The following is a 20,073-nucleotide window of genomic DNA, read 5'->3' on the forward strand; positions in this document are numbered from 1 at the left end:
CCCTCGCGGCTCCGGGTCCGGCCCGGCCCGCGCGGCGCAGACCGACCCCGGGCAGGAGGAGTCCGGGGCTCGGCCTGGGCTTCGGCAGCGGCCGTCCGGCGGGGCCCTCCCCGAGCCCGGAGTTGCAGAAGTTCCCCCTTACTAGTCTTTGCTGCATTTCCCGGAGCCCTCCCGCAGTGAGCCCCTGGCCAACGCAGACTCCTCCTTAAACTTTACGTTCAGCAGACGTTTCTTGAGCACTTACTATGTGCAGGGGCTTCGAGCATAGCCTTTGGCTTTCTACAGATCCGAATTTGAGTCCGAGCTCGTTGACTGCGCGGAGACGCTGGGCAAGTTACTTAACTCCACCAGGTCTCAGCCTTTTCGTTTATAAAATGGGACTAAAGTAATACGTACGGTGTTGGCTTCTTGTGAGGATTCAGTCAGATAAAGTAGGGCACCTTGTATGTTGGCTGTTGCTATCAGGTCCAGGGTCGAAAGTAAGAACTATTACTACCTTGGAAGAGCCTTGCCACCGTTGTGTGTTGTCACCTGTGAGTACTTTGTAGTTCAGGGAAGGACTTGGGGAAAACTTTTCCTCCCTCTTAGCCTCGTTTGTAGTTATGTTTTAGGGTGAAAAAGGCAGTAATATGGGAAAAAGAAACAGGTGTCCAAAGGACAGCTTGGCTTACTTAGATCTCTAGGGAGAGGAGACTAATTGATTTCGATTTGGAGGCCCTGAGGCCAGACAGTGAGAGCACTTCCCGTGAACCCTGGCAAGTGGTGTATTGAGAATCTCTTGTGCAAGGGGCTGATAATTAGTTTCAGGTTGTGTTATTCTGAATCCTTGAAAGAAAAGCTTAGTCTGCTGGGTATTTTGGAAGAGATTAGGGGACACATGCTGAATATTTAGCATTAATACTCAATTTCAGAAATATCTCCAGAGCTGTGTTGTTCAGTATTGAGCCCCTAGACATGTGGGTATTTAATGGCTAGTTAAGTTCGTTAAAAGTAAATGCAATAAAAATTTTAGTTCTCGAGGTGCACTAGCCACATTTCAGCGTGTGAGTGGCTGGTGGCCACTGTGCTGGGCCGTGCAGAAGAACAGTTTCCATCGTCACAGAAAGTTCTGTTGGACAGTGCCACTCGAGAGACGCCTGTGAACTTTGCAGCCGTTTTCATCTGGTCACACCAACAAAAGACTTCTCTGAAATATCTTGGTGGGCACTTCTTCAGTTTTCTGATGGGGTATCGAATGGGCAACGTTCATTTTCTGATCAAGAGAAAGAAGAGCTTTGAACCTAGAAAGTTCGTTCATATTTGTGCGAGGAACTAAGTTGAGAATTTAGTATGCCCTGAAAAGACAGCTGTGTGGGAATTCTAGGTAGAGAGTGGGTTGTGTTTATGCGCCTGTTTTTGTTGTCCCCTCAACCCTTTCTAAAACTAGTAAATGGTTTTATTTATTTATTAAATGTTTATTTTTGAGAGAGTGTGAGCAGGGTGGGGCGGAGAAAGAAAGAAAGAGAGGGTCAGAGGAGTCAAAGCAGGCTCTGCGCTGATAGCAGTGAGCCCCATGTGGGGTTTGAACTCACAAACTGTGAGATCATGACCTGAGCCGTAGTTGGATGCTCAAACGACTGAGCCTCCTAGGTGCCCCTTAAACTGTTAAAAGGTCTTTAAAAAGTAATCCCAGGGGTGCCTGGGTGGCTCAGTTGGTTGAACCTGGGGCTTCGGCTCAAGTCACGATCACGTGGTTCATGGGTTCGAGCCCTGAATCAGGCTCTGTGCTGACAGCCAGCTCAGAGCCTGGAGCCTGCTTCTGATTCTGTGTCCTCCTCTCTCTCTAACCCTCCCCTGCTCACACTGTCTCTGTCTCTTTCTCTCTTAAAAATAAAACATTTAAAAAATAAAAAAGTAATCCCACAAGGATTGGGAGAATGGGGAACAGGCAACAACAGCAAACTTTTAGAAAGTCACAGTGATGAATGGGAAGGATTTAGCAGACCCAAAGAAAATGAATCCTAAGCTAACAGTTGGGAAAGCGGTGAAGCAACCTGATTCACACGGCAGTCTCTCTTGACAGATGGGAGCTGGTAGGGTCCTCTAACCTCTGGAGGTGAGAGTGAGAGCAGGAGGGCTGAAATTGGGATTGGTTGAAAGCTTTTTTCAGATGCAGTCAGATCCCCAGCTGTCCTTCTCAACCTTGGCCAAAGCCTGGACTTTTTTCCTCTGGAGAGTGTAAAACAGGATCACTGTGAGGAATGGAGTAGGAGGTTCAGTATCCGAGGAAATCATGCACAGAGTAATTCAAGAAACTTGCCCTAAACTGGAGGGTGTGTTTCCAGATCAAAAATGCTCAGCGCAGTGGATGAAAATAGACTAACAACACAGGACACTGGTGTGAAATTTTAGAACCTTGGACACAAAGAGAGGATCCTGGAAATTTGCAGAGGGAAAAGTCCAGTCTCACACAAAGGATCAAACATCAGAAGGGCATTGGACTTTATAGCAGCACTGAAGGCTGGAGCTCAGGGAGAAATGCCTTCAGTATTCTGAAGGAAAATGATTTCAACCTAGTATTCTGTATCCAAACAAACTTAAGTCAAGTGTGAAGCTAAAACGTTTTCAGATGTGCAAGGACTTCACAGAATGGAGGGCGTGTGCCGTCTAACCACAAGAAAGAGTACATTTTCAGGGTGATACACTGCATCTCAGGTATAGAGGAGCAACAGCCACATTGGGGCAGGTCATCAAGTTCTGAGAGAGACTTCTTCAGGAAGACAGACTTTGCTAGGATACCTGATCTGCCCAAAGAAGCCGAAAAGTGGCAAAAAGTTTGGGGTTGAATTGCCAGTTAGGACAGATAAAACAAGGCAGACTGAGGTGAGGTGGGAAAGGGCACTTAACTCCAGGTTTAATAAAGCTGTGTAGGATGTGAACATAGTGTATTAAGTGGAGGCTGAATGTGAACACAGATACCTGAGCTGGCCAATATTATGAAGCTGAGGAATTAGGCTGGGGAAGTGGGGAGGGTGTGTGGCGAGGTTGGAGAAAGAGAGCTACTGTAAAAGGCAATAAAACGGAAAGCTCAAGCAGTAGTACAAGCAGGTCATTTAGAGATTATGGAGATAACTGCCAAAATCACGAGCCGGAATTAGCGAAAGATGGTGCTCTTGGGGAGTGAAGGCAAGGGCCTGGTTTTTCTAGCAGACTTCCCACAACTCTTTGGCTTTGACCTTTTTTTTTTTTTTTCCTTTTTCCAGTATGGTTGACATGACTTTGACTCTTTAATTATCTGTATGTATGACTATAAAAAACAAAAGACTATTAAAACAATCACATGGAAGACAGGGTTTTGGCATGGGTTTACTCATTGCCGGTAGAATTGTATCAGGGGTTTAAATAGAAAAAAACGTAACGTTATTTTGTTTCTCTATGTACCCTTTTCTGTGTGTTTTACCGGTAAGGTCTCTAGGTATTTAAGGCCTCTGTGTACCCTTCTGTGTGTATTTTACTAGTAAGATCTGGCCTGTCACTGAAATCACCTGAGAAGGAAGAGATGAGGGTTCCCGAATGTCAGTTACTTGGGTCTTACTGTGGCCCTTCCTAGTGCTCATGGATCCATGACTTGTCTGTTCTCCAGCTTGGAGAATACTGCTCAGGAGCAGATTTTCAGGAATATTTGCACACAGCCCCACCCAGTGCAGAGGATGCAGCTGTGCTAACACGGATGGTGGCTGAAAGCTAAGAACTGGTTAGCAGTGGTTTATAGACCTATTGGTTTCAGGTTTAGTTTCAAAAACGCAGGTGCGGTGGCTCTCTTCTCCCGTCTGAGCAATGGCTTCCCCTCTGGGAGTCTGCTCCTTCCTCACTTGTAAGGTGGAAATACTGATGTCTGCCCTGAAGGCTTGTTGCCAGTAGTAGCTGACCTTGTGCGGAGAGGAGCGGAAATGTTCTACGTAGGCTCTCTCCTTTAGTCTACCAGTCCTACGAGGTAGGTGCCAGAGTTTCCACCGCTGGCAAGCGGCAGAGCTGGGATTCAGTCTCTACCTTCCACCCTTCAGCCACTGTGCTTATGCTCCGCTAATGACCTGCCAGGATACTGACATTCCCCATGAGTGGTTAACAGGAGCTGATATAAAGGGAACACACTGGTATGTGGTGGGCCCTCGCTAGATTTTATGTAATTGTGAAATGATATTTTCTGTCCTGAAGATTTGGCTTTTTGCCTTGCCTCTTTCTGTCTAAATTTATTTCTTTTTATTTATTTCTTAATGTTTATTTTTGAGAGAGAGAGAGCACGTGTGTGCTCACATGCGTGCATAAGTTGGGGAGGGGCAGAGAGAGAGGGAGACACAGATCCTAAGCAGGCTCCGGGCTATGAGCTGTCAGCACGGAGCCTGATGTGGGGCTCGAACTCTCAAACCGCGAGATCATGACAAGAGCTGAAGTAGGACGCTCAACTGACTGAGCCATCCAGGCGCCCCTGTCTGAATTTAAGTAAGATATCAGTATTGACTAGTTGACTGGGTTACAGCAGTACGTGTCAACTGGAGGGTGATTTTGCCCACCAGGAGACAGTTGACAATGGAGACAATTTGGATTGTCAACTGAGGCAGGAGGAGTAGAATGCTGTTATTGGAATTTCGGGGGGAGGGCAACCATGACATTCAGAATCCTACAGAGCACATAGATGGCCCTGCGGCAAAGAATTATCCAGCTCCAAATGTCAGCTGTGTGGAGGTTAAGAAACCTTGGGTTAGAACTTCACTGAGTTCTGCACTTCCTTCTCCAGCACGCGCACACATACACACACACACACACACACACACACACACACTCATTGTTTTGTAGTTTGCTGAAATTTTCTCTGTGGGCTTGGTCTTTACAGGTTTCTGAGACACTTAAGCGTTTTGCCGGGAAGGTGACAACAGCCAGTGTGAAGGAACGGAGAGAAATCCTCGGTGAACTGGGGAAATGTGTTGCTGGGAAAGGTATTTATTTTCCATCCATGTGACCGAGAGATGATTCCATTTCGAAGTAAACTGTGCTCTCTGTTTAGAACCATGGCTGCTTTTTCCGCCTCGCAGCATCTTCAGCCTTCACTTGCCGTATTTACTTGTCATAAACAAGTCTTAAGCAACTTACTAGGTGCAAAAACATTTTCTTTATGACCTGGGGCACCGGTCTGTGTTCCATGGAAGTCAGCAAGATGGTAACGTGATTGATGACATTTTCTGCTTCCCTCTGGGAGATTCTTTAACTGTATTAAGCTTTCATTTATCCAGTGTTTTCCTTGCACCTCTTTTTTGCCCAGAACCAGTTCAGGGTCTTGGGAACACATTTGGGGAAATACTGAGCACGTATAGTTATCCTGATTCTGTACCATAACTGAGGGCTTTCCCTGCAACCCACCTAAAGACAAGTTTGCTTTCATATAACACTGTATGTTAACTATACTGAGATTTAAAAAAAAGTTTTCTTTCATTCAATAAATCCTTATTAGCTTTTAAGTTACGTTTTGTTGTGTTTTCACTGTATAGCCTTAGTTCTCAAAGTGTGGTCCCTGGACCAGCAGCATCAGCAACACGTCAGAACTTGTTTGAGATACAGATTCTCAGCTCTGTCCCAGAAACTCAGGTTCAGAAACCATGTGGGGATGTGGGTGGGGAGTGGAGCCCAGCATCTGTGTATTAATAAGCCCTCTAGGTGATTCCTGCATTCGCTGGAGTCTGAGAATCACAGCTGTGTAGAACTGGGTCTCCCTTCCCCTCAGCTTTCACTTCTTGTTAGTGAGGAGCCTGCTTCAGCCGCGCGTTCATTTGCTGCCTCTGATCTAGTGCCGCCTGGTGACCTACCCAAGCTTGTTAAAGCTGCGTGTAGATTACATGTATTCCTGTTTGTGAGCTTCTAAGAGATTCTCCTCCCAGTTAACACTTTAATGTATGAGTTTTATGGCACCTTCAGAAGTCTTCCCAGTCACTTTTCTCAAGAGGCTTGTAGTTAGCACAGGCTGCCATTTGACAAGGTGCCAGCTGTACCCACCTTCCCAGCCATAGTGGCTGAGCCTCCTGCTCCATAATTGCTGAAGACTGCACTTTCCCCGTTTGATGGAGTAAGGCGTTTGCCGTGTTTGGGTGAAGTTCGTGAACTACTCGGGACCTTTGCAGGGTGGTTTTACTCTTCAGCCACCCTGGGGTTCTGTTCAGGGTCAGTAATACTTGTAAGATGTTTAGTCACCTTTAATGTACAAGCTGATGGTGAGAAGTTGCTTACTCCTCAAGAAATCATTAGTTCTCAATTTTCTAATTATCCGAGTCTAACGTGGAGCCATTGGGTAGCGGTAACCATTCTAGCTGCTCCACTTGTTAGGGTAGCAGATAACCAAGTGACTTAACCAAAGGTGGGGAGAGGTATTTTCTGCCAGGCGGGGAGTTGAAAGCTATCTCGAGGCTGTCTAGTGCTGGTAGCAGATGGTCAGCGTGGCTCAGCTCAGGGGGCCCTGAGGCCTATCTGAAGCCCTCCTCGGTCCTGCCTTCGTGTGTTGCATCCAGAGACTCCCTGGCGGAGTGTCTACCGTGCTTACTCGTTCGAGTCACGAGCCTGTAGTCTAGCAGTCCGTGATGATGGGCTCGGCTCGGGTCAGACAGGCTCTGTATTTTGGCCAAGGCTCTGCCACTTTCAGGCCGTGTGACCTGGTTTAAATTACTTAACTTGTGTGAGTCTGTTTCCTTGCTTTGAGTGTGGAGATGCAGTAGTGCCTCCCTCACCGGGTTCATGTGAGGAGTAAAGGTGAACATGTATGGACAGTCCTTAACACTGGGCCTGGCTCTGGTAAGCACCCAGCGTACATTAGCTCCCGGCCATGAGCTGTTTCTGGCCCTAGTCATTCTTTCCCTTGGGCACTGAAATTGCCCCAAGTCCAGAGGACCAGTACAGTGTTTAAGGGTCCTGGGGAGACGAGGTCCCTGCCCCGCCTCCATCTGCCCCCCTCATTTTGGTACCTGAAGTACGAAGTGCTGTGCCAGCCCCTGGCTGTTGGTGCCTCCCGCTGGCGTCCGCCGTCCACGGCGGCTTACATCCCCAGTCCTTCCCTCTCCCTTTCGTCTGCACGCTGCAGCCTGGCATGCAGAAGCGGCCCTGGGTTGGTTTTTCATTACTGACCCCTGTTGTTACAACCAAAGTTTCTCTTTCACTTGGCTGGCCTGCGGATGTTTTTTTAGTTGTTAGTTTTTATTTAAATTCCAGTTAACATACAGTGTTTCATTTCAGATGTAAAATTTAGTGATTCATCACTTATATACAATACCAGTGCTCATCACTTACAGGTGTCTCCTTACTCCCATCACCTGTTTACCCATCTTTGCCCACCTCCCCTCTGGTCATCCTCAGTTTGTTCTCAATAGTGAAGATCTGTTTTATGGTGTATCTCTCTTTTTTTCCTCCCCATGTTCATCTGTTTCATTTCTTAAATTTCACAAGTGAAATCATATGATATTTGTCTTTTTCTGACTGATGTTTATCTTTTTTTTTAAAGTTTATTTTGAGAGAGAAAGAGAGTGTGCACACGTGCATGAATCGGGGAGGGACAGAGAGGGAGAGAGAGAGAGTCCCAAGTAGGCTCCACACTGTCAGCACAGAGGCTGACACTGGCCTTGATCACACGAACCCTGAGATCAGGACCTAAGCTGAAATCAAGAGTCAGAAGCTTAACTGACTGAGCCCCCTGGGAGCCCCTGACATTTCTTTATCTTAGTGATCTCAGTAATATAAGTATCTTACAGGGATCAAATGAGTTACTGTGTGTCAGTGCTTGGAGCAGGGCCTGGCACCTTGTGAGTGCTAACTAAGTCCTGGGTGGTGTCATTCCTCCTCCTCTTCTCCTTCTTCATGTGTCCGGATGGCATCATGCGTTCTGGCCCCTGCGCTTTTGCTCGTGTTGTTAACACCACTCAGCATTTACATCCCTTTCTTTCCATTTTTCTGTAGCCTATGAATCTGTTAGGCCAAGCTTGTGTATCCTTTGGAAGCCACTCTAGTTAGAGCGGCTCTGCCCTTTTCTGATCCCTCAGAATACTTTAATTTTGTTCTATTTTTATTTAGCTATTTATCTATTTAACTTTTTGAAGTTTATTTACATACTTTGAGAGAGAGCACGTGTGCGCCTAAGGTGGGAGAGGGGAGAGAGAGAGAGAGAGAGAGAGAGAGAGAGAGAGAGAGAGAATGAATATATCCTAAGCAGGCTCCAAACTGACAGCAACAAGCCCAGTGCGGGGCTTGAACTCATGAGCATGATCTGAGCCAAGGTCAAACACTTAACTGATTGAGCCACCCAGGCGCCTCAAATTTTGTCCTATTTTTAAAAACCATTCATTAGAAGATACATAGAGAAGAGTTCACATGTCATAAGCGAACATCCCGCTGAATCTTCACAAACTTGACTCATCTGTGTAACCAAGCACCCAGGTTGAAAAGCAGAATAGTCCCAGCGCCCCAGAAGTGCCACTTGCCAGCATGTTAGATTTTGAGGCCACCAGCATTGTCTTAGTTTCATTAATTTAATGCATTTAATGCAGCCTTTCGGTACCAGGCGTTTTCCTGGAATCCGATTTTGCTATTGTTTCCTCCAGGGAATTCTGTCTCCAACTTAGGGCAAGTGTCCAGTGAGTAGAAATCATGTCCAATGCCTGGCTCAAGCAGGGGCTCATGAAGTAGTTTTTACTGATTCATCTGTGTGTGATCTTTGCTTTCAGATCTGCCAGAGGGAGCAGTGAAAGGTCTCTGCAAATTATTCTGCTTGACTCTGCACCGGTACAGGTGAGTCCCTATTGAAGATCCCGTGCCTCCAGCCCTTTGCACAGAGAGGTGGTACAGGACAGCAGTCAGAGGCCGGGCTTTGGGGCAGTGTCACCGTAGCCTCCCCATGCCTCCGTTTTCCTCATCTGCAGAATGGGGGCTGTGCTATTATTTACCTCGTAGGTGATGATTAGTAAGCGTAAAGCTCCGGGAACAGTGCCTACCACGTCATGAGTCCGTATGCCGTAAACAGTCACATGTATAAAAGCGCTTGGCCTAGCTTGAGGTCCATAGGAAGTGGTCCATAAATGTCAGTGTTGTCCTTACAGCTCCGATGGCTCATTTGCTCTTACCAGCTGCTTCCAGAATTTCAGGAGGAGGTAGATTTCTCTAGTTATTTCCTAATCCCCTCATCTGTGATCCATTAGAACATAGTACAATCCCATTTTCCTGAGAAAGACCAGCGCTTGGCCCAGGCCACCTTGGCCCTGCCCCTGCGTTCACCTTTCCACTCTGTTCCTCCCCCTAGAGATGCGGCCTCTCGCAGGGCCCTGCACGCTGCCATCCAGCAGCTGGCTGAGGCTCAGCCAGAAGCTACTGCGAAGAACCTTCTGCACTCTCTGCAGTCTTCAGGCATTGGCTCCAAATCTGGTGTCCCCAGGTAAGAGACAAATGTGCGGCCTACAAGGGCTTGGCGGGGCCTGTTTGGGAGAAGCTGGCGCAGACGACCCTCACTGAGCAGGTGTGAGTACGCCTCTCTCCTCTCAGAAGCTCTGGCCCAGCAGCCGGCCTGCTACGTGGAGGGAGGAGCCAGGATGTCAGGCTCAGTGGACAGACTGCTTTCCTGAGGAGCAGGGCTGGGAAGCCAGCAGAAGCAAGGGCGTTTTGAAGGGAAACCAAATGCCCACTGGACGCTATTTAAATAGGGGAAACCATCTTTTTGTTTTTATAGTTGTTGAGGGCTGAGAGGTGGGGGTTTGGCTACTGAGGCCAGCATTTCTTGACCTGAGATGTTATAGATGATTTATGAGGAAGCAGTTTCAAGTTTTCTGCAGCTGTAGGTCAAGGGAGGGTCCTATATGCCAGTCCGGGCCTCGTGGTCAGCATTTGTCCTCCAGGTGGAGGCTGCCGCTCTGCACTCATCCTTCCCTCCCCTCCCCCCTGCAGTAAGAGTAGCGGCTCTGCTGCCCTGCTGGCCCTGTCCTGGACCTGCCTGCTGGTGCGCATTGCCTTTCCCTCGAGAGCCAAGCGTCAGGGAGACCTCTGGAGCAAACTGGTAGGTTTCATGGGTCTTTGGAGTAGTGATGGTCAGCTCTCTGCACAGAGTTGGGACTTGTTTAAGCACCATCCTTGGCCAGGTGCTCTTCTCGGTGCTGGTGACCAGGCACTCTGAATTGTCCCGAGTGTGTGACGCTGGTGGATGGACATGAGTGTGACATAATAACATCCATCTATTTATCACATATATTGAGCTTCTCCCAGGCATGGTGCTAGGCTCTGGGAATACTCTGGTGAGCAATTCCTGCCTTCCTGGCATACGGGGAAGACATGACAGGCCAGAGCAGGGAAGACAGAGAGAAAGCAAGTAAATTAGAAAATGCAGCAGTGTAAATTAGTACTTTTTTTTCTGGCTAATCATTCCTTTCCATATGTTTGGATTTTAGTGTTGAGCTGGCTAATGGAACAGAATTCTTGCTATGTGTTTTGATCTTTTAATTCACTCTTCTGTTCTGTGCCTGCTTCTTCCACCTTTCTTACCTTGCCTTTCTCTGCTAACCAGAGATGGCCTAATAGGCCAGATTGGGAGGTTCTTTTGAATATCTAGATATACTTAATGGAGGGCAAGAGGAATGGTCTTACGGGTTTGTTGAAAAGGAGCCCTAGGGGCATCTGGGTAGCTCAGGTGATTAAGCATCCAGCTCTTAACTTTTCTGTTCAGGTCATGATCTTATGGTTCATGGGTTCAAGCCCTGTGTTGGGCTCTGTGTGCTGACAGTGTGGAACCTGCTTGTGATTCTCTTTCTCCCTCTCTCTCTGTCCCTCCCTTGCTCGTGCTGCTCGCTCACTTGCACACATTCTCTCTGTGTCTCAAAATAGATAAACTTTAAAAAAAAAAGAAAAGAAAAGGAACCCGAGGTATGGCTCTGATGCTCACTTATGACATTTGGCCGTGTATGTAACCTCTGAGTCTGTTTCCCATTTCTGCAAAAAACCTCCATGAGTTGTCATGAAGAGGGGCTCAGGATGAGGTGTGGAAGGACTTGGAAAGTTACGGAGGGCTGTGCAGGTAAATGAGTGAGATTAGAACACTGTAGCACCTTTTCCTGAAGCAGCCTGCTGGTAAGACACATTGATGAGCTCACCCCTGGGAGCTTACCCAGCAGTCCTCTGGGGATGACTGTGGAGTGGCCCTCAGTGACTGCCTGAAGGATAAGAACACTGAAATCTGACCTGATAGTGGAATTGGAGTGTGGGTTTCATTGCTGCAAAAATCATCTTTATAAGATGCTTCATCATGGGCTCCCTCATTGGCTTACCTCCAGTGATTTCTTATTATCCCAGGTAGGTAAGTATACTTGAGTGTTAGCGAGTGGCAGGGGTCGACCCTGGAGTGCTGTCTTCATGGGACAGAACCCATCAGGAGCATGAGACCGTGTTTATTTTTCCAGTGTCTCGAATCTGGGTGTTTCCTTTACTCGTTGCCAGTGTCAACCATGCACACAGATCGTAGTTCATTCAGTTTTTCTAGGAGCTGAGGTAAGAGCTGGGAACAGGAAAGAGGACCTTGTCCTCATGGAGTTTACACTCTGTGGAGAAGGTAGATCCCACACAGGTCCGCTAAGAGATGATAGGACGAAGGTCATACAGCAGAAAGGCAGGTAGGAAGAAGAAAAGAGTGTGGTGCAGGGGGACAGTGGGAGGAGGCCTCAAAGGAGGCCTCACCTGAGCAGAGACCTGAAGGGTATGAAGGAACAGATCATGCCCAGATCAGAGCTTAGAACATTCTCAGGCAAGGGAAGAGCAGTTATAGTCCTGAATGTGGTGTCAGCAAGCTTAAACAGCTATTGTAATAAAACAATTTTTTGTTAAGTTCCACAGGCATAGAAGACTATACCAGTTTCCCTCTCTACCCCTCTGGGTTCATCTGTTACTAATTCCTTACGTGTGTAGATACATCCTCTGTGTAGACTGCTGAACAGGGTTTCTTACATAATAGCATACCGAACATACTTTTTTCTTTCACCTTTTTTTCCCTTTAAACAGATTTAGAATTTGTTCCAGTGTAGCATATAAAGAGTTTTTTTCCTATTTACTTGTTTACTAAAAATGTTTATTTATTTTGGAGAGAGAGCTAAGCCGGTGAGGGGCAGAGAGAGAGGGAGACATAGAATCCAAAGTAGGCTCCAGGCTCTGGACTGTTAGCACAGAGCTTCACGCAGGGCTCGAACTCCAGAACCACACAAGATCATGACCTGACCCAAAGTTGGATGCTTAACGGAATGAACCACCCAGGTACCCTTCTGTTTCTTTTTTTAAATGTTTATTTATTTATTTTGAGAGAGAGAGAGCGAGGGAGTGTGTGCAAGTTGGGGAGGGAGAGAAAGAGGGAGAGAGAATCCCAAGCAGGCTCCACGCTGACAGCATGGAGCCTGAGGTGGGGCTTGGACCCACAAACCATGTTATCATGACCTGAGCCAAAATCAAAAGAATCTGATGCTCAACCAACTGAACCACCCAAGAATTTCTCATTCTTTTTTTTTTTTTAATTTTTTTTAATGTTTTATTTATTTTTGATACAGAGAGAGACAGAGCATAGAGGGGGGAGGGGCAGAGAGAGAAGGAGACAGAACTGGAAGCAGGCTCTAGGCTCTGAGCTAACTGTCAGCACAGAGCCTGATGCGGGGCTCGAACCCACGAATATGAGATCTGACCTGAGCCGAAGTCGGAGGGTTAACCGACTGAGCCACCCACGTGCCCCAAGAATTTCTCATTCTTGATGACTGTTTACTGATGCTCTGAGTGGAGGTACTGCGGTATATATAACTAATCCCCTGTTGGTGACTGTCATTTACTGTTTTCTAATACTAAGAGACGGTAGACGACAAAAATGACCACCAGTAGGCCGTTGAAGAACCTCACGCATCTGTCATTTTGTGCATGTGCTGTAGGAGCACAGCAGACTTCCTAAGCACATTCTTTTTGTCAGGGTAGCAATTCAGACTGCTCACCAGTGACCTTGGATGTTTGTGGCACATAATGTCTCTGAGGTTTTTTTAGTTGAGCACCTGTTACATGTTTCACTCTGAGTTGGACAGTGAGCTCCACAGTCTGAGATCATTCTGTCAGTCTTCACTTCCGTATCTAAAGTGCCCAGCATAGTATCTGCCCTTTAGTCAATGTTGAGTAAGTATTTGTGGAATTAATGAAGGAAAAGTCAAGGCAGATACAAAACAGGATGTTTATCCATTTCCTGCATGACACTTACCCCACTGGAACCACATTCATCTGTGTGTTTATTTTGTAGTATCTTTTTCTCTCTCTGGATGCTAAAGTGCATGAACGCAGGGACCATGTCTGTCTCTCTCTGTGTGTTTTCATTGACTTCTACATGGTCAGATATTTATTAAATGGCATGTTCGAGTGAACAGATGTAATTCTGGGACGGGGCCAGTGTGGGGGGGTGGAGGGAAGAGGATCTGGGTGGAGTTGAGCAGGCCTGATGAAGGTCTTAGGCAGGCAGTAAAGGTCACGGGACCCCCACTCGCATTTCATGTCCTGACTCGAACCTGTCCCGGTCCTGACAGGTGGAGGTGCAGTGCCTGCTCCTGCTGGAGGTGCTGGGTGGCTCCCACAGGCACGCTGTCGATGGTGCTGTGAAGAAGCTCAGCAAGCTGTGGAAGGAGGTGACGGGAGGCCTAGTGGGTGGTGGGCATTGCTTCTGTGCCATGCTCCCCACCATGTGATCCACCTGCTTTATCCTTTCCTCTTCAGAACCCCGGGCTGGTGGAGCAGTACTTGTCAGCCATTCTCAGCCTGGAACCCAACCAGAACTATGCAGGCATGCTGGGGCTGCTGGTGCAGTTTTGCACGAGCCACAAGGAGATGGATGTGGTCAATCGGCACAAGGCAGGTGGACTCGCCGGAAGTGAGGAGGGGAACTTACTTGGTCCTGGTGGCCCCAGCTCCTGGCCTCCTCTGAAGCTTGTTGGTTTTCTCATATGAGACCCTGTTCTTTCTCCCTGACCTATAAAGTTTGTGGAGCTGGGAAAATTTGTCCTCCAGCTCTGGCTTAGGGTGAATCCTGGCACTGTGATTGGGATGATAATTTGTCTGTTTATGTAATGATTTAGTTTCCCAGAACGAAGCAGTCGCTATGTGCCAAGCACTGGGCCCGCTGTTGGGGTTGCAGCAGTGATCCAGGGAGCTGTGATCTCTGCCTCTGGGGAACACAGTGTGAGGAGTCTGCCATTAGACAGATAGGTCGTCTAATTATATCATGATAAGAGCTACAAAGGAAAAGGGAAAAGGGCAGGAAGCAGTAATACTCTATACTGGGGCACCTGACAGAGGCCATGGGTCACGGGTACAGCTCTGTTGAAGAAACTTAAAGAATAAGTAGGTTTTATGAAGGTCAGGGGGTGAGGAGGGGTATTTTGGGCAGAGAAAGCCAGGCAGAGGAAGCCAGTGGGGTTGGAGAGGAATGAGTGGTAGCCATAGGCCAGCAGGCAGCCTGGGAGCCAGGCCAAGGACTTTGAAGTGGATCCTAGCAGCTCTGGAAAGCCGTGGAAGGTTTTAAAATGATGAGTGGTATGATCAGTGGGCCCTCCACTCCAGTGCTGAAATTTGGGCACTGATTTGTATTTTACTTATTTGTTCATGTACTTTTGTATGTATTTTGTTCTTTATGGATTTGTAATTTTTAGAGGCACTCCCACAAAAGGAATCTTTTAGGCCAGTGATGAGATACTCAGAACGATGGTCTGACCAGTCTTTGTACTCCCTAGAGTGCCCTATTGGATTTTTATATGAAGAACATCCTGATGAGCAAAGTGAAGCCTCAGAAGTATCTGTTGGTGAGTGAGAGATGGATCTTATCTGGACAAGCTGAATCCCATCTAAATTCTGATTCAGAACTGTCCTTTATTCTTGGTCTGTTCCCATGAAGTCTGGGTGCCTGACTCCTTTCTGTTTGTAGGATAGCTGTGCCCCTCTACTCCGATACATGTCTCACTCGGAATTCAAGGATCTGATACTGCCTACCATACAGAAGTCCTTACTGAGAAGTCCAGAGAATGTTATTGAAAGTAGGTTGCTGTCAGATAGGATGGGAAGGAGCTGGGTTGCCTGAGGAGCTGCATCTCTGATACCTGGCAGCAGAAGTGGGGGTGGGGTGAAGGATGTGTTCACTGTTTACCACATCGGGACCTTGGGAAAGAGAGTAGGGGCCCTTTTGATAAGTCATGGGCTCACTCGCTGAAAGGATGTACAAAAGTATATCGGCTTGGGATACTGCAAACAATTTTAGAGGTCTGAGAACCTCCTGGAAACCATTTGGGTGAAGAACCTCTGCTCCAGATAGTTTGAACTTGGTGTGGAGGTGGCACTTGAAACTGTAGGGGCAAAGGTGTAACCACCTACGTGACCATATAGAGATGAAGAGTGCTTGCTTGGCTCCTTGGCTGGGGAGGAGGGCGAAGTGGGCATTTATACCTGACACAGACACGGTGCGCATTTTCTGTCCCCCTTAGCAATCTCCAGTCTGCTGGCGTCAGTGACTCTTGATCTCAGCCAGTATGCCCTGGACATCGTGAAAGGCCTGGCTAGTGAGTATCCCAACCCCTCTCTGGCCCCTAGGATGGCACTTGGGGTCTTGGATGTATTTTCCCAATTATTTTAGGAAAAAAGGGCAGGGGCTGCTTGGCCTAGAAATAAGTTGCATTTGAGGTGCCTGGCTGGCTCAGTCAGTAGAGTCTGGCATTCCTAATCTTGGGGTTGTGAGTTTGATCCCCACATTGAGTGTAGTGATTAATTAAAACTAAAATCTTAGGAAGGAAGGAAGAAAGGAAGAAAGACTACATTTGCGTAATTTGTTTCTTAATACTTTTTTTATTTATTTTTATTTTATTTTATTTTTCAAAATTGTTTTAATGTTTTATTTATTTTTGATACAGAGAGAGACAGAACATGAGAGGGGGAGGGGCAGAGAGAGAAGGAGGCACAGAACTGGAAGCAGGCTCCAGGCCCTGAGCTAGCTGTCAGCACAGAGCCTGACGCGGGGCTCGAACCCACCAACGTGAGATCTGACCTGAGCCGAAGTCGGAGGCTTAACCGACTGAGCCACCCTGGCGCCCCTTAATACTTTTTTTAAATGTTTGTTTATTTGAGGGAGAGAGAGAGGATGTGAGCAGGGGAGGGGCAGAGAGAGGGAGACACAGAATCCAAAGCAGGCTCCAGACTCCGAGCTGTCCGCACAGAGCCCGATGCGGGGCTCCAACTAACAAACTGTGAGATCATGATCTGAGCCAAAGTCGGACACTGAACCCGTTGAGCCACCCAGGTGCCCTGAGATTCTTTATAATGAGAACACCCAGCTAGGATGAAAGATTGAGGAACATGGAAAGACAAAGGCGAAAGCCTGGATGCTCAGCTCTTGGCAGTCTCTGAGCGCAGCTCTCCGTGTCCAGGTCAGCTGAAGTCCAACAGCCCCCGCCTGATGGATGAGGCTGTGCTGGCACTGCGGAACCTGGCTCGCCAGTGCAGCGACTCTTCGGCGATAGAAGCCCTGACGAGGCACCTGTTTGCTATCCTTGGTGGTGAGGAAGCCTTCCTGGCCGTGGGGATGGCTGAGGTGTGGGTGCTGGGACCTGCCTGGGACTCGGGGCTCTGAGTCTGCTTCTGTCAAGGCTCTGTGGCCAGGGGAAGGCTCGCAGCAGAATGCAAATATGGGGAGTGAACAGAAGCGTGCACAGATCAGTGTAGATGGGGATGATTTCTATTTTTTAAGCGTAGATGTTATTGTATGCATAAAGGGAAACACTAGAGGGAAATACCCAGAATGTTCATAATGTCCTCGGGTAGTGGGCATGTGGGTGAGTTTTAAATGCTTTTCTTTATATTTTTTGTTTCTCAAGTTTTCTGTTAAGAACATAACTACTGTTCTATTCAGGAGAAAAGTCTAGTAAATGTTATAAACCCAGCTTCACAATAGAAAGTCTGCTTCTCAATCAGAAACTGTCTCTTGGTGTCACACATATGACCACATTAATCACCCCCATGGGAAACGTGGCAGACGTGGAGTTTGAATCTTTGCCCTCTTTCCTCTCAGGCTCGGAGGGAAAACTGACAGTTGTAGCCCAGAAGATCAGCGTCCTCTCAGGTATAGTAAGGCACGTCTGTCATTGGATCTGGACTCTGGTAGTCCTGGACATCCAGCCTGGCTCCCAGGATTCTGCTGCCTGCCTGTGTGGCAGGTGGGACTTGTTTGGGTCCAGCGGGAAGGAGGCCTGGCTTCCCTAAAAGGCAGGTCATCTGGAGGGGGGTTGAGGGAAGGGTACTGATGGCCAGAGGAGAGGCATGGCCACTAGGGAAGTGGGCAGCGGCACGAAGACTCCTGTGTTTGTGGTTTTGTGCTGAGCAGGAAATCCCCTGCCTTCCAGGGATTGGGAGTGTCAGTCATCACGTGGTGTCTGGGCCTTCTAGTCAAGTCCTGAATGGGACCGTGGCTGAGCTGTTCATCCCGTTCCTCCAGCAAGAAGGTAACTGTGCAGCATGGTAAGGATGCAGTCTGGATCCACTCTCGACTCTGGTTTTCGCAGCCAGAGCTGCCTGCCATGAAAGCCTTCTGAAGGCAGGCCTCCCTTGGAGCATCACTGCTCCCTCCCTCCCTTGAACCTTTGCTTGTTTTGGGCGCTGGTGGCAGTGATTGGACGTGGGCCTGAGATGCTGAACTGACCGGCCTTCTGCTTCTTGCCCTAGTTCACGAAGGCACCTTAGTGCATGCTGTCTCCGTCCTGGCGCTCTGGTGTAACCGGTTCACCACGGAAGTACCCAAGAAGCTCACTGAATGGTTCAAGAAAGCCTTCAGCCTTAAAACCTCCACCTCTGCAGTGAGGCATGCCTACCTGCAGTGCATGCTGGCCTGCTTCCGAGGTGAGATGCCTACTTTGCAGGGGTGACCAAGTCTTCTGGACATTGTCACCGTCCCCAGCTTTCCCATTCAGTCCAGCTTACTTCTCTGAGTCTCAGGGAGCCTCGGGCTTAATCATCCACAAAGCCTGGATCAGTGCCCAGCCTTCACAACAGACTCTGGCTTGTCCCCCATATCACACCTTCAGCTTACAAAGCTTTATTCAGAGAGGACCCAGGACTAGAACTTGTCGCTACGTTATATGAAATCATGGGCAAGGGATTGTGAGTGGGCTGATTAAAAAAGTCCAACTTTGTAGATACTTTATGTTGGACTTACTAGAAACCAAGCACTGCCCTTTCTTTAGGGCTGACAAACCTGTCATTTGGGCATGGGAATCTTCCTCTTTCCCAGGCAAAGCGGGGGCAAACATTCCTGTCTGCATGGGAGCTTGATCTCCAAGGTAGAAATCTCTAGTGTTAATTATTACATCTTGTATAGGCTTGTACTTCTTTTAATTTTTTTTCTTTGTAATTTTGAGAGAGAGAGAGAGAGTGTGAGTTGGGGAGAGGGACAGAGGGGATGAGAGAGAAAGAATCTTAAGTAGGCTCCCCACTCCATGCAGAGCCCAACATAGGGCTCAATCCCATGACCCTAGGATCATGATCTGAGCCGAATTCAGGAGTGGGATGCTCAACCAACTGGGTCACCCAGGCACCCCTAGGCTTGTATTTCTTTTCTTTCTTTCTTTTTCTTTCTTTTTTTTTTTTTTTTTTTTAAACTTACACTTGTGATGACTTGTGTTTAAAGAAATGTCTAGGAGATTCCACAGAAGGGTGTCCCTTCTCTACAGGGCCTGTACTGTCTATGTCAGTTTACAGTTTTGCTGCATTGATCAGTCTTAATTTTAGATTGAGTTCTAGGTAGCAGAGACTTGGTTTAAACTAGTCTCTTCAGCTTGAGCTGTTTCTACTTGCTGCTTTTAAAATACACATAATACAAAATAAGCCTTTAAAATAAACATGTTTTGGGGGGGGCTAAAATAAAATAAATATGTTTTTGGATTCAAATCCATGACCTCATCCAAATGAAGTCTGTATTTCATTGTAAAATGTTCTTATATACCACTTCAATAGTTAAGAAAACATTGGTTTAGCTATAGCTTTAACAGAATTCTACTTAAAAAAAACTTTTTTTTAAATTTTAATTAAGTGGGTTTAGTTCATAGGTCAGTAGATTGGTGCTGTTTTGGAATTTGGGTCATGAGCTTGCCCAGTATGGGGAAAGAGCCCCAGAAAGAAATTGCTGGGTTTGAGATTGTCCCTGGCTCTTGTGCAACCAGCTATGTGGCCTTGGGAACTTACTTAATCTCTCTCTGTCTCTTTTCTTGCCCACCAAGTGGATAACGGGACTGTTGGATTTGTAAGGATCCTTCTAGCTATAACGTTGTGGTTGTTGAGTTTGCTTCTAGTTCACCTACTTCACAGCATTTGACGAGGTCACTGAAGGGCCTTAGCCAGTTCAGACCTGCGTGGATAACTCCTTGAGTAATCTTGTCACCCGTGACAAGCTGTTTTGTAAAGTGCTGGTCCTCTCTCCACAGGTGACACACTATTGCAGGCCCTGGACTTGCTGCCTTTGCTCGTCCAGACAGTGGAGAAGGCAGCCTCCCAGAGCACTCAGGTTCCCACAGTCGCTGAAGGGGTCGCTGCAGCCTTGCTGCTCTCGAAGCTTTCAGTGGCTGACTCGCAGGCTGGTAAGGGTCCCGGCTTGTTCAGGATGGTGACAGATGAGGCCTCAGTCCCAGTCCTTGGGACGAGTGTCTTGATGTTTAGGATTTCACAGGATAAGCTTGGTCACCACCACACTGGGGCAGCCACAGGCTCCTTGTCATCTGCAGGGATGAGCCTCAGGGTCACACTGGGAGATGGGAATACAGCCAGCAACTCTTGTCACTGTCCTCCTTTGCACTTTTGCTCCAGTGCTCTGGGACAGGGTTTGTATATAATGTCCAGATTGACTTGGGTTTAATATAGTGGGGCTTGTTTGTCTGTTTGTTTTATTTTTTGAGAGTGTGAGAAAGAGAGATTTGTGAGCTCTGACAGAGCAGACAGAGAGGCAGACGCAGAATCCGAAGCAGGCTCCAGGCTCAGCACCCACACACTGTGAGA

At 47.6% G+C, this 20,073-nt stretch overlaps 1 protein-coding gene across 1 annotated transcript in view; it reads left to right on the plus strand.

The window, feature by feature from the left end:
• Window positions 1-3,929: 3,929 nt before the first annotated feature.
• GCN1 (GCN1 activator of EIF2AK4) overlaps window positions 3,930-20,073 on the plus strand; it is a 54,008-nt gene continuing 37,864 nt past the window's right edge. The window contains exons 1-15 of the mRNA XM_029921615.1: window positions 3,930-3,938; window positions 4,871-4,973; window positions 8,733-8,796; window positions 9,305-9,436; window positions 9,943-10,051; window positions 13,581-13,679; window positions 13,768-13,902; window positions 14,781-14,849; window positions 14,972-15,080; window positions 15,525-15,599; window positions 16,461-16,589; window positions 17,102-17,152; window positions 17,433-17,531; window positions 17,752-17,925; window positions 19,506-19,658. Coding sequence (XP_029777475.1) covers window positions 3,930-3,938; window positions 4,871-4,973; window positions 8,733-8,796; window positions 9,305-9,436; window positions 9,943-10,051; window positions 13,581-13,679; window positions 13,768-13,902; window positions 14,781-14,849; window positions 14,972-15,080; window positions 15,525-15,599; window positions 16,461-16,589; window positions 17,102-17,152; window positions 17,433-17,531; window positions 17,752-17,925; window positions 19,506-19,658 — 1,510 coding nt within the window. The remainder of the gene's footprint in view (window positions 3,939-4,870; window positions 4,974-8,732; window positions 8,797-9,304; window positions 9,437-9,942; window positions 10,052-13,580; window positions 13,680-13,767; window positions 13,903-14,780; window positions 14,850-14,971; window positions 15,081-15,524; window positions 15,600-16,460; window positions 16,590-17,101; window positions 17,153-17,432; window positions 17,532-17,751; window positions 17,926-19,505; window positions 19,659-20,073) is intronic.

This window comes from Suricata suricatta, chromosome 14 (genome assembly GCF_006229205.1).
Source record: "Suricata suricatta isolate VVHF042 chromosome 14, meerkat_22Aug2017_6uvM2_HiC, whole genome shotgun sequence".
Lineage (NCBI taxonomy): Eukaryota > Metazoa > Chordata > Mammalia > Carnivora > Herpestidae > Suricata > Suricata suricatta.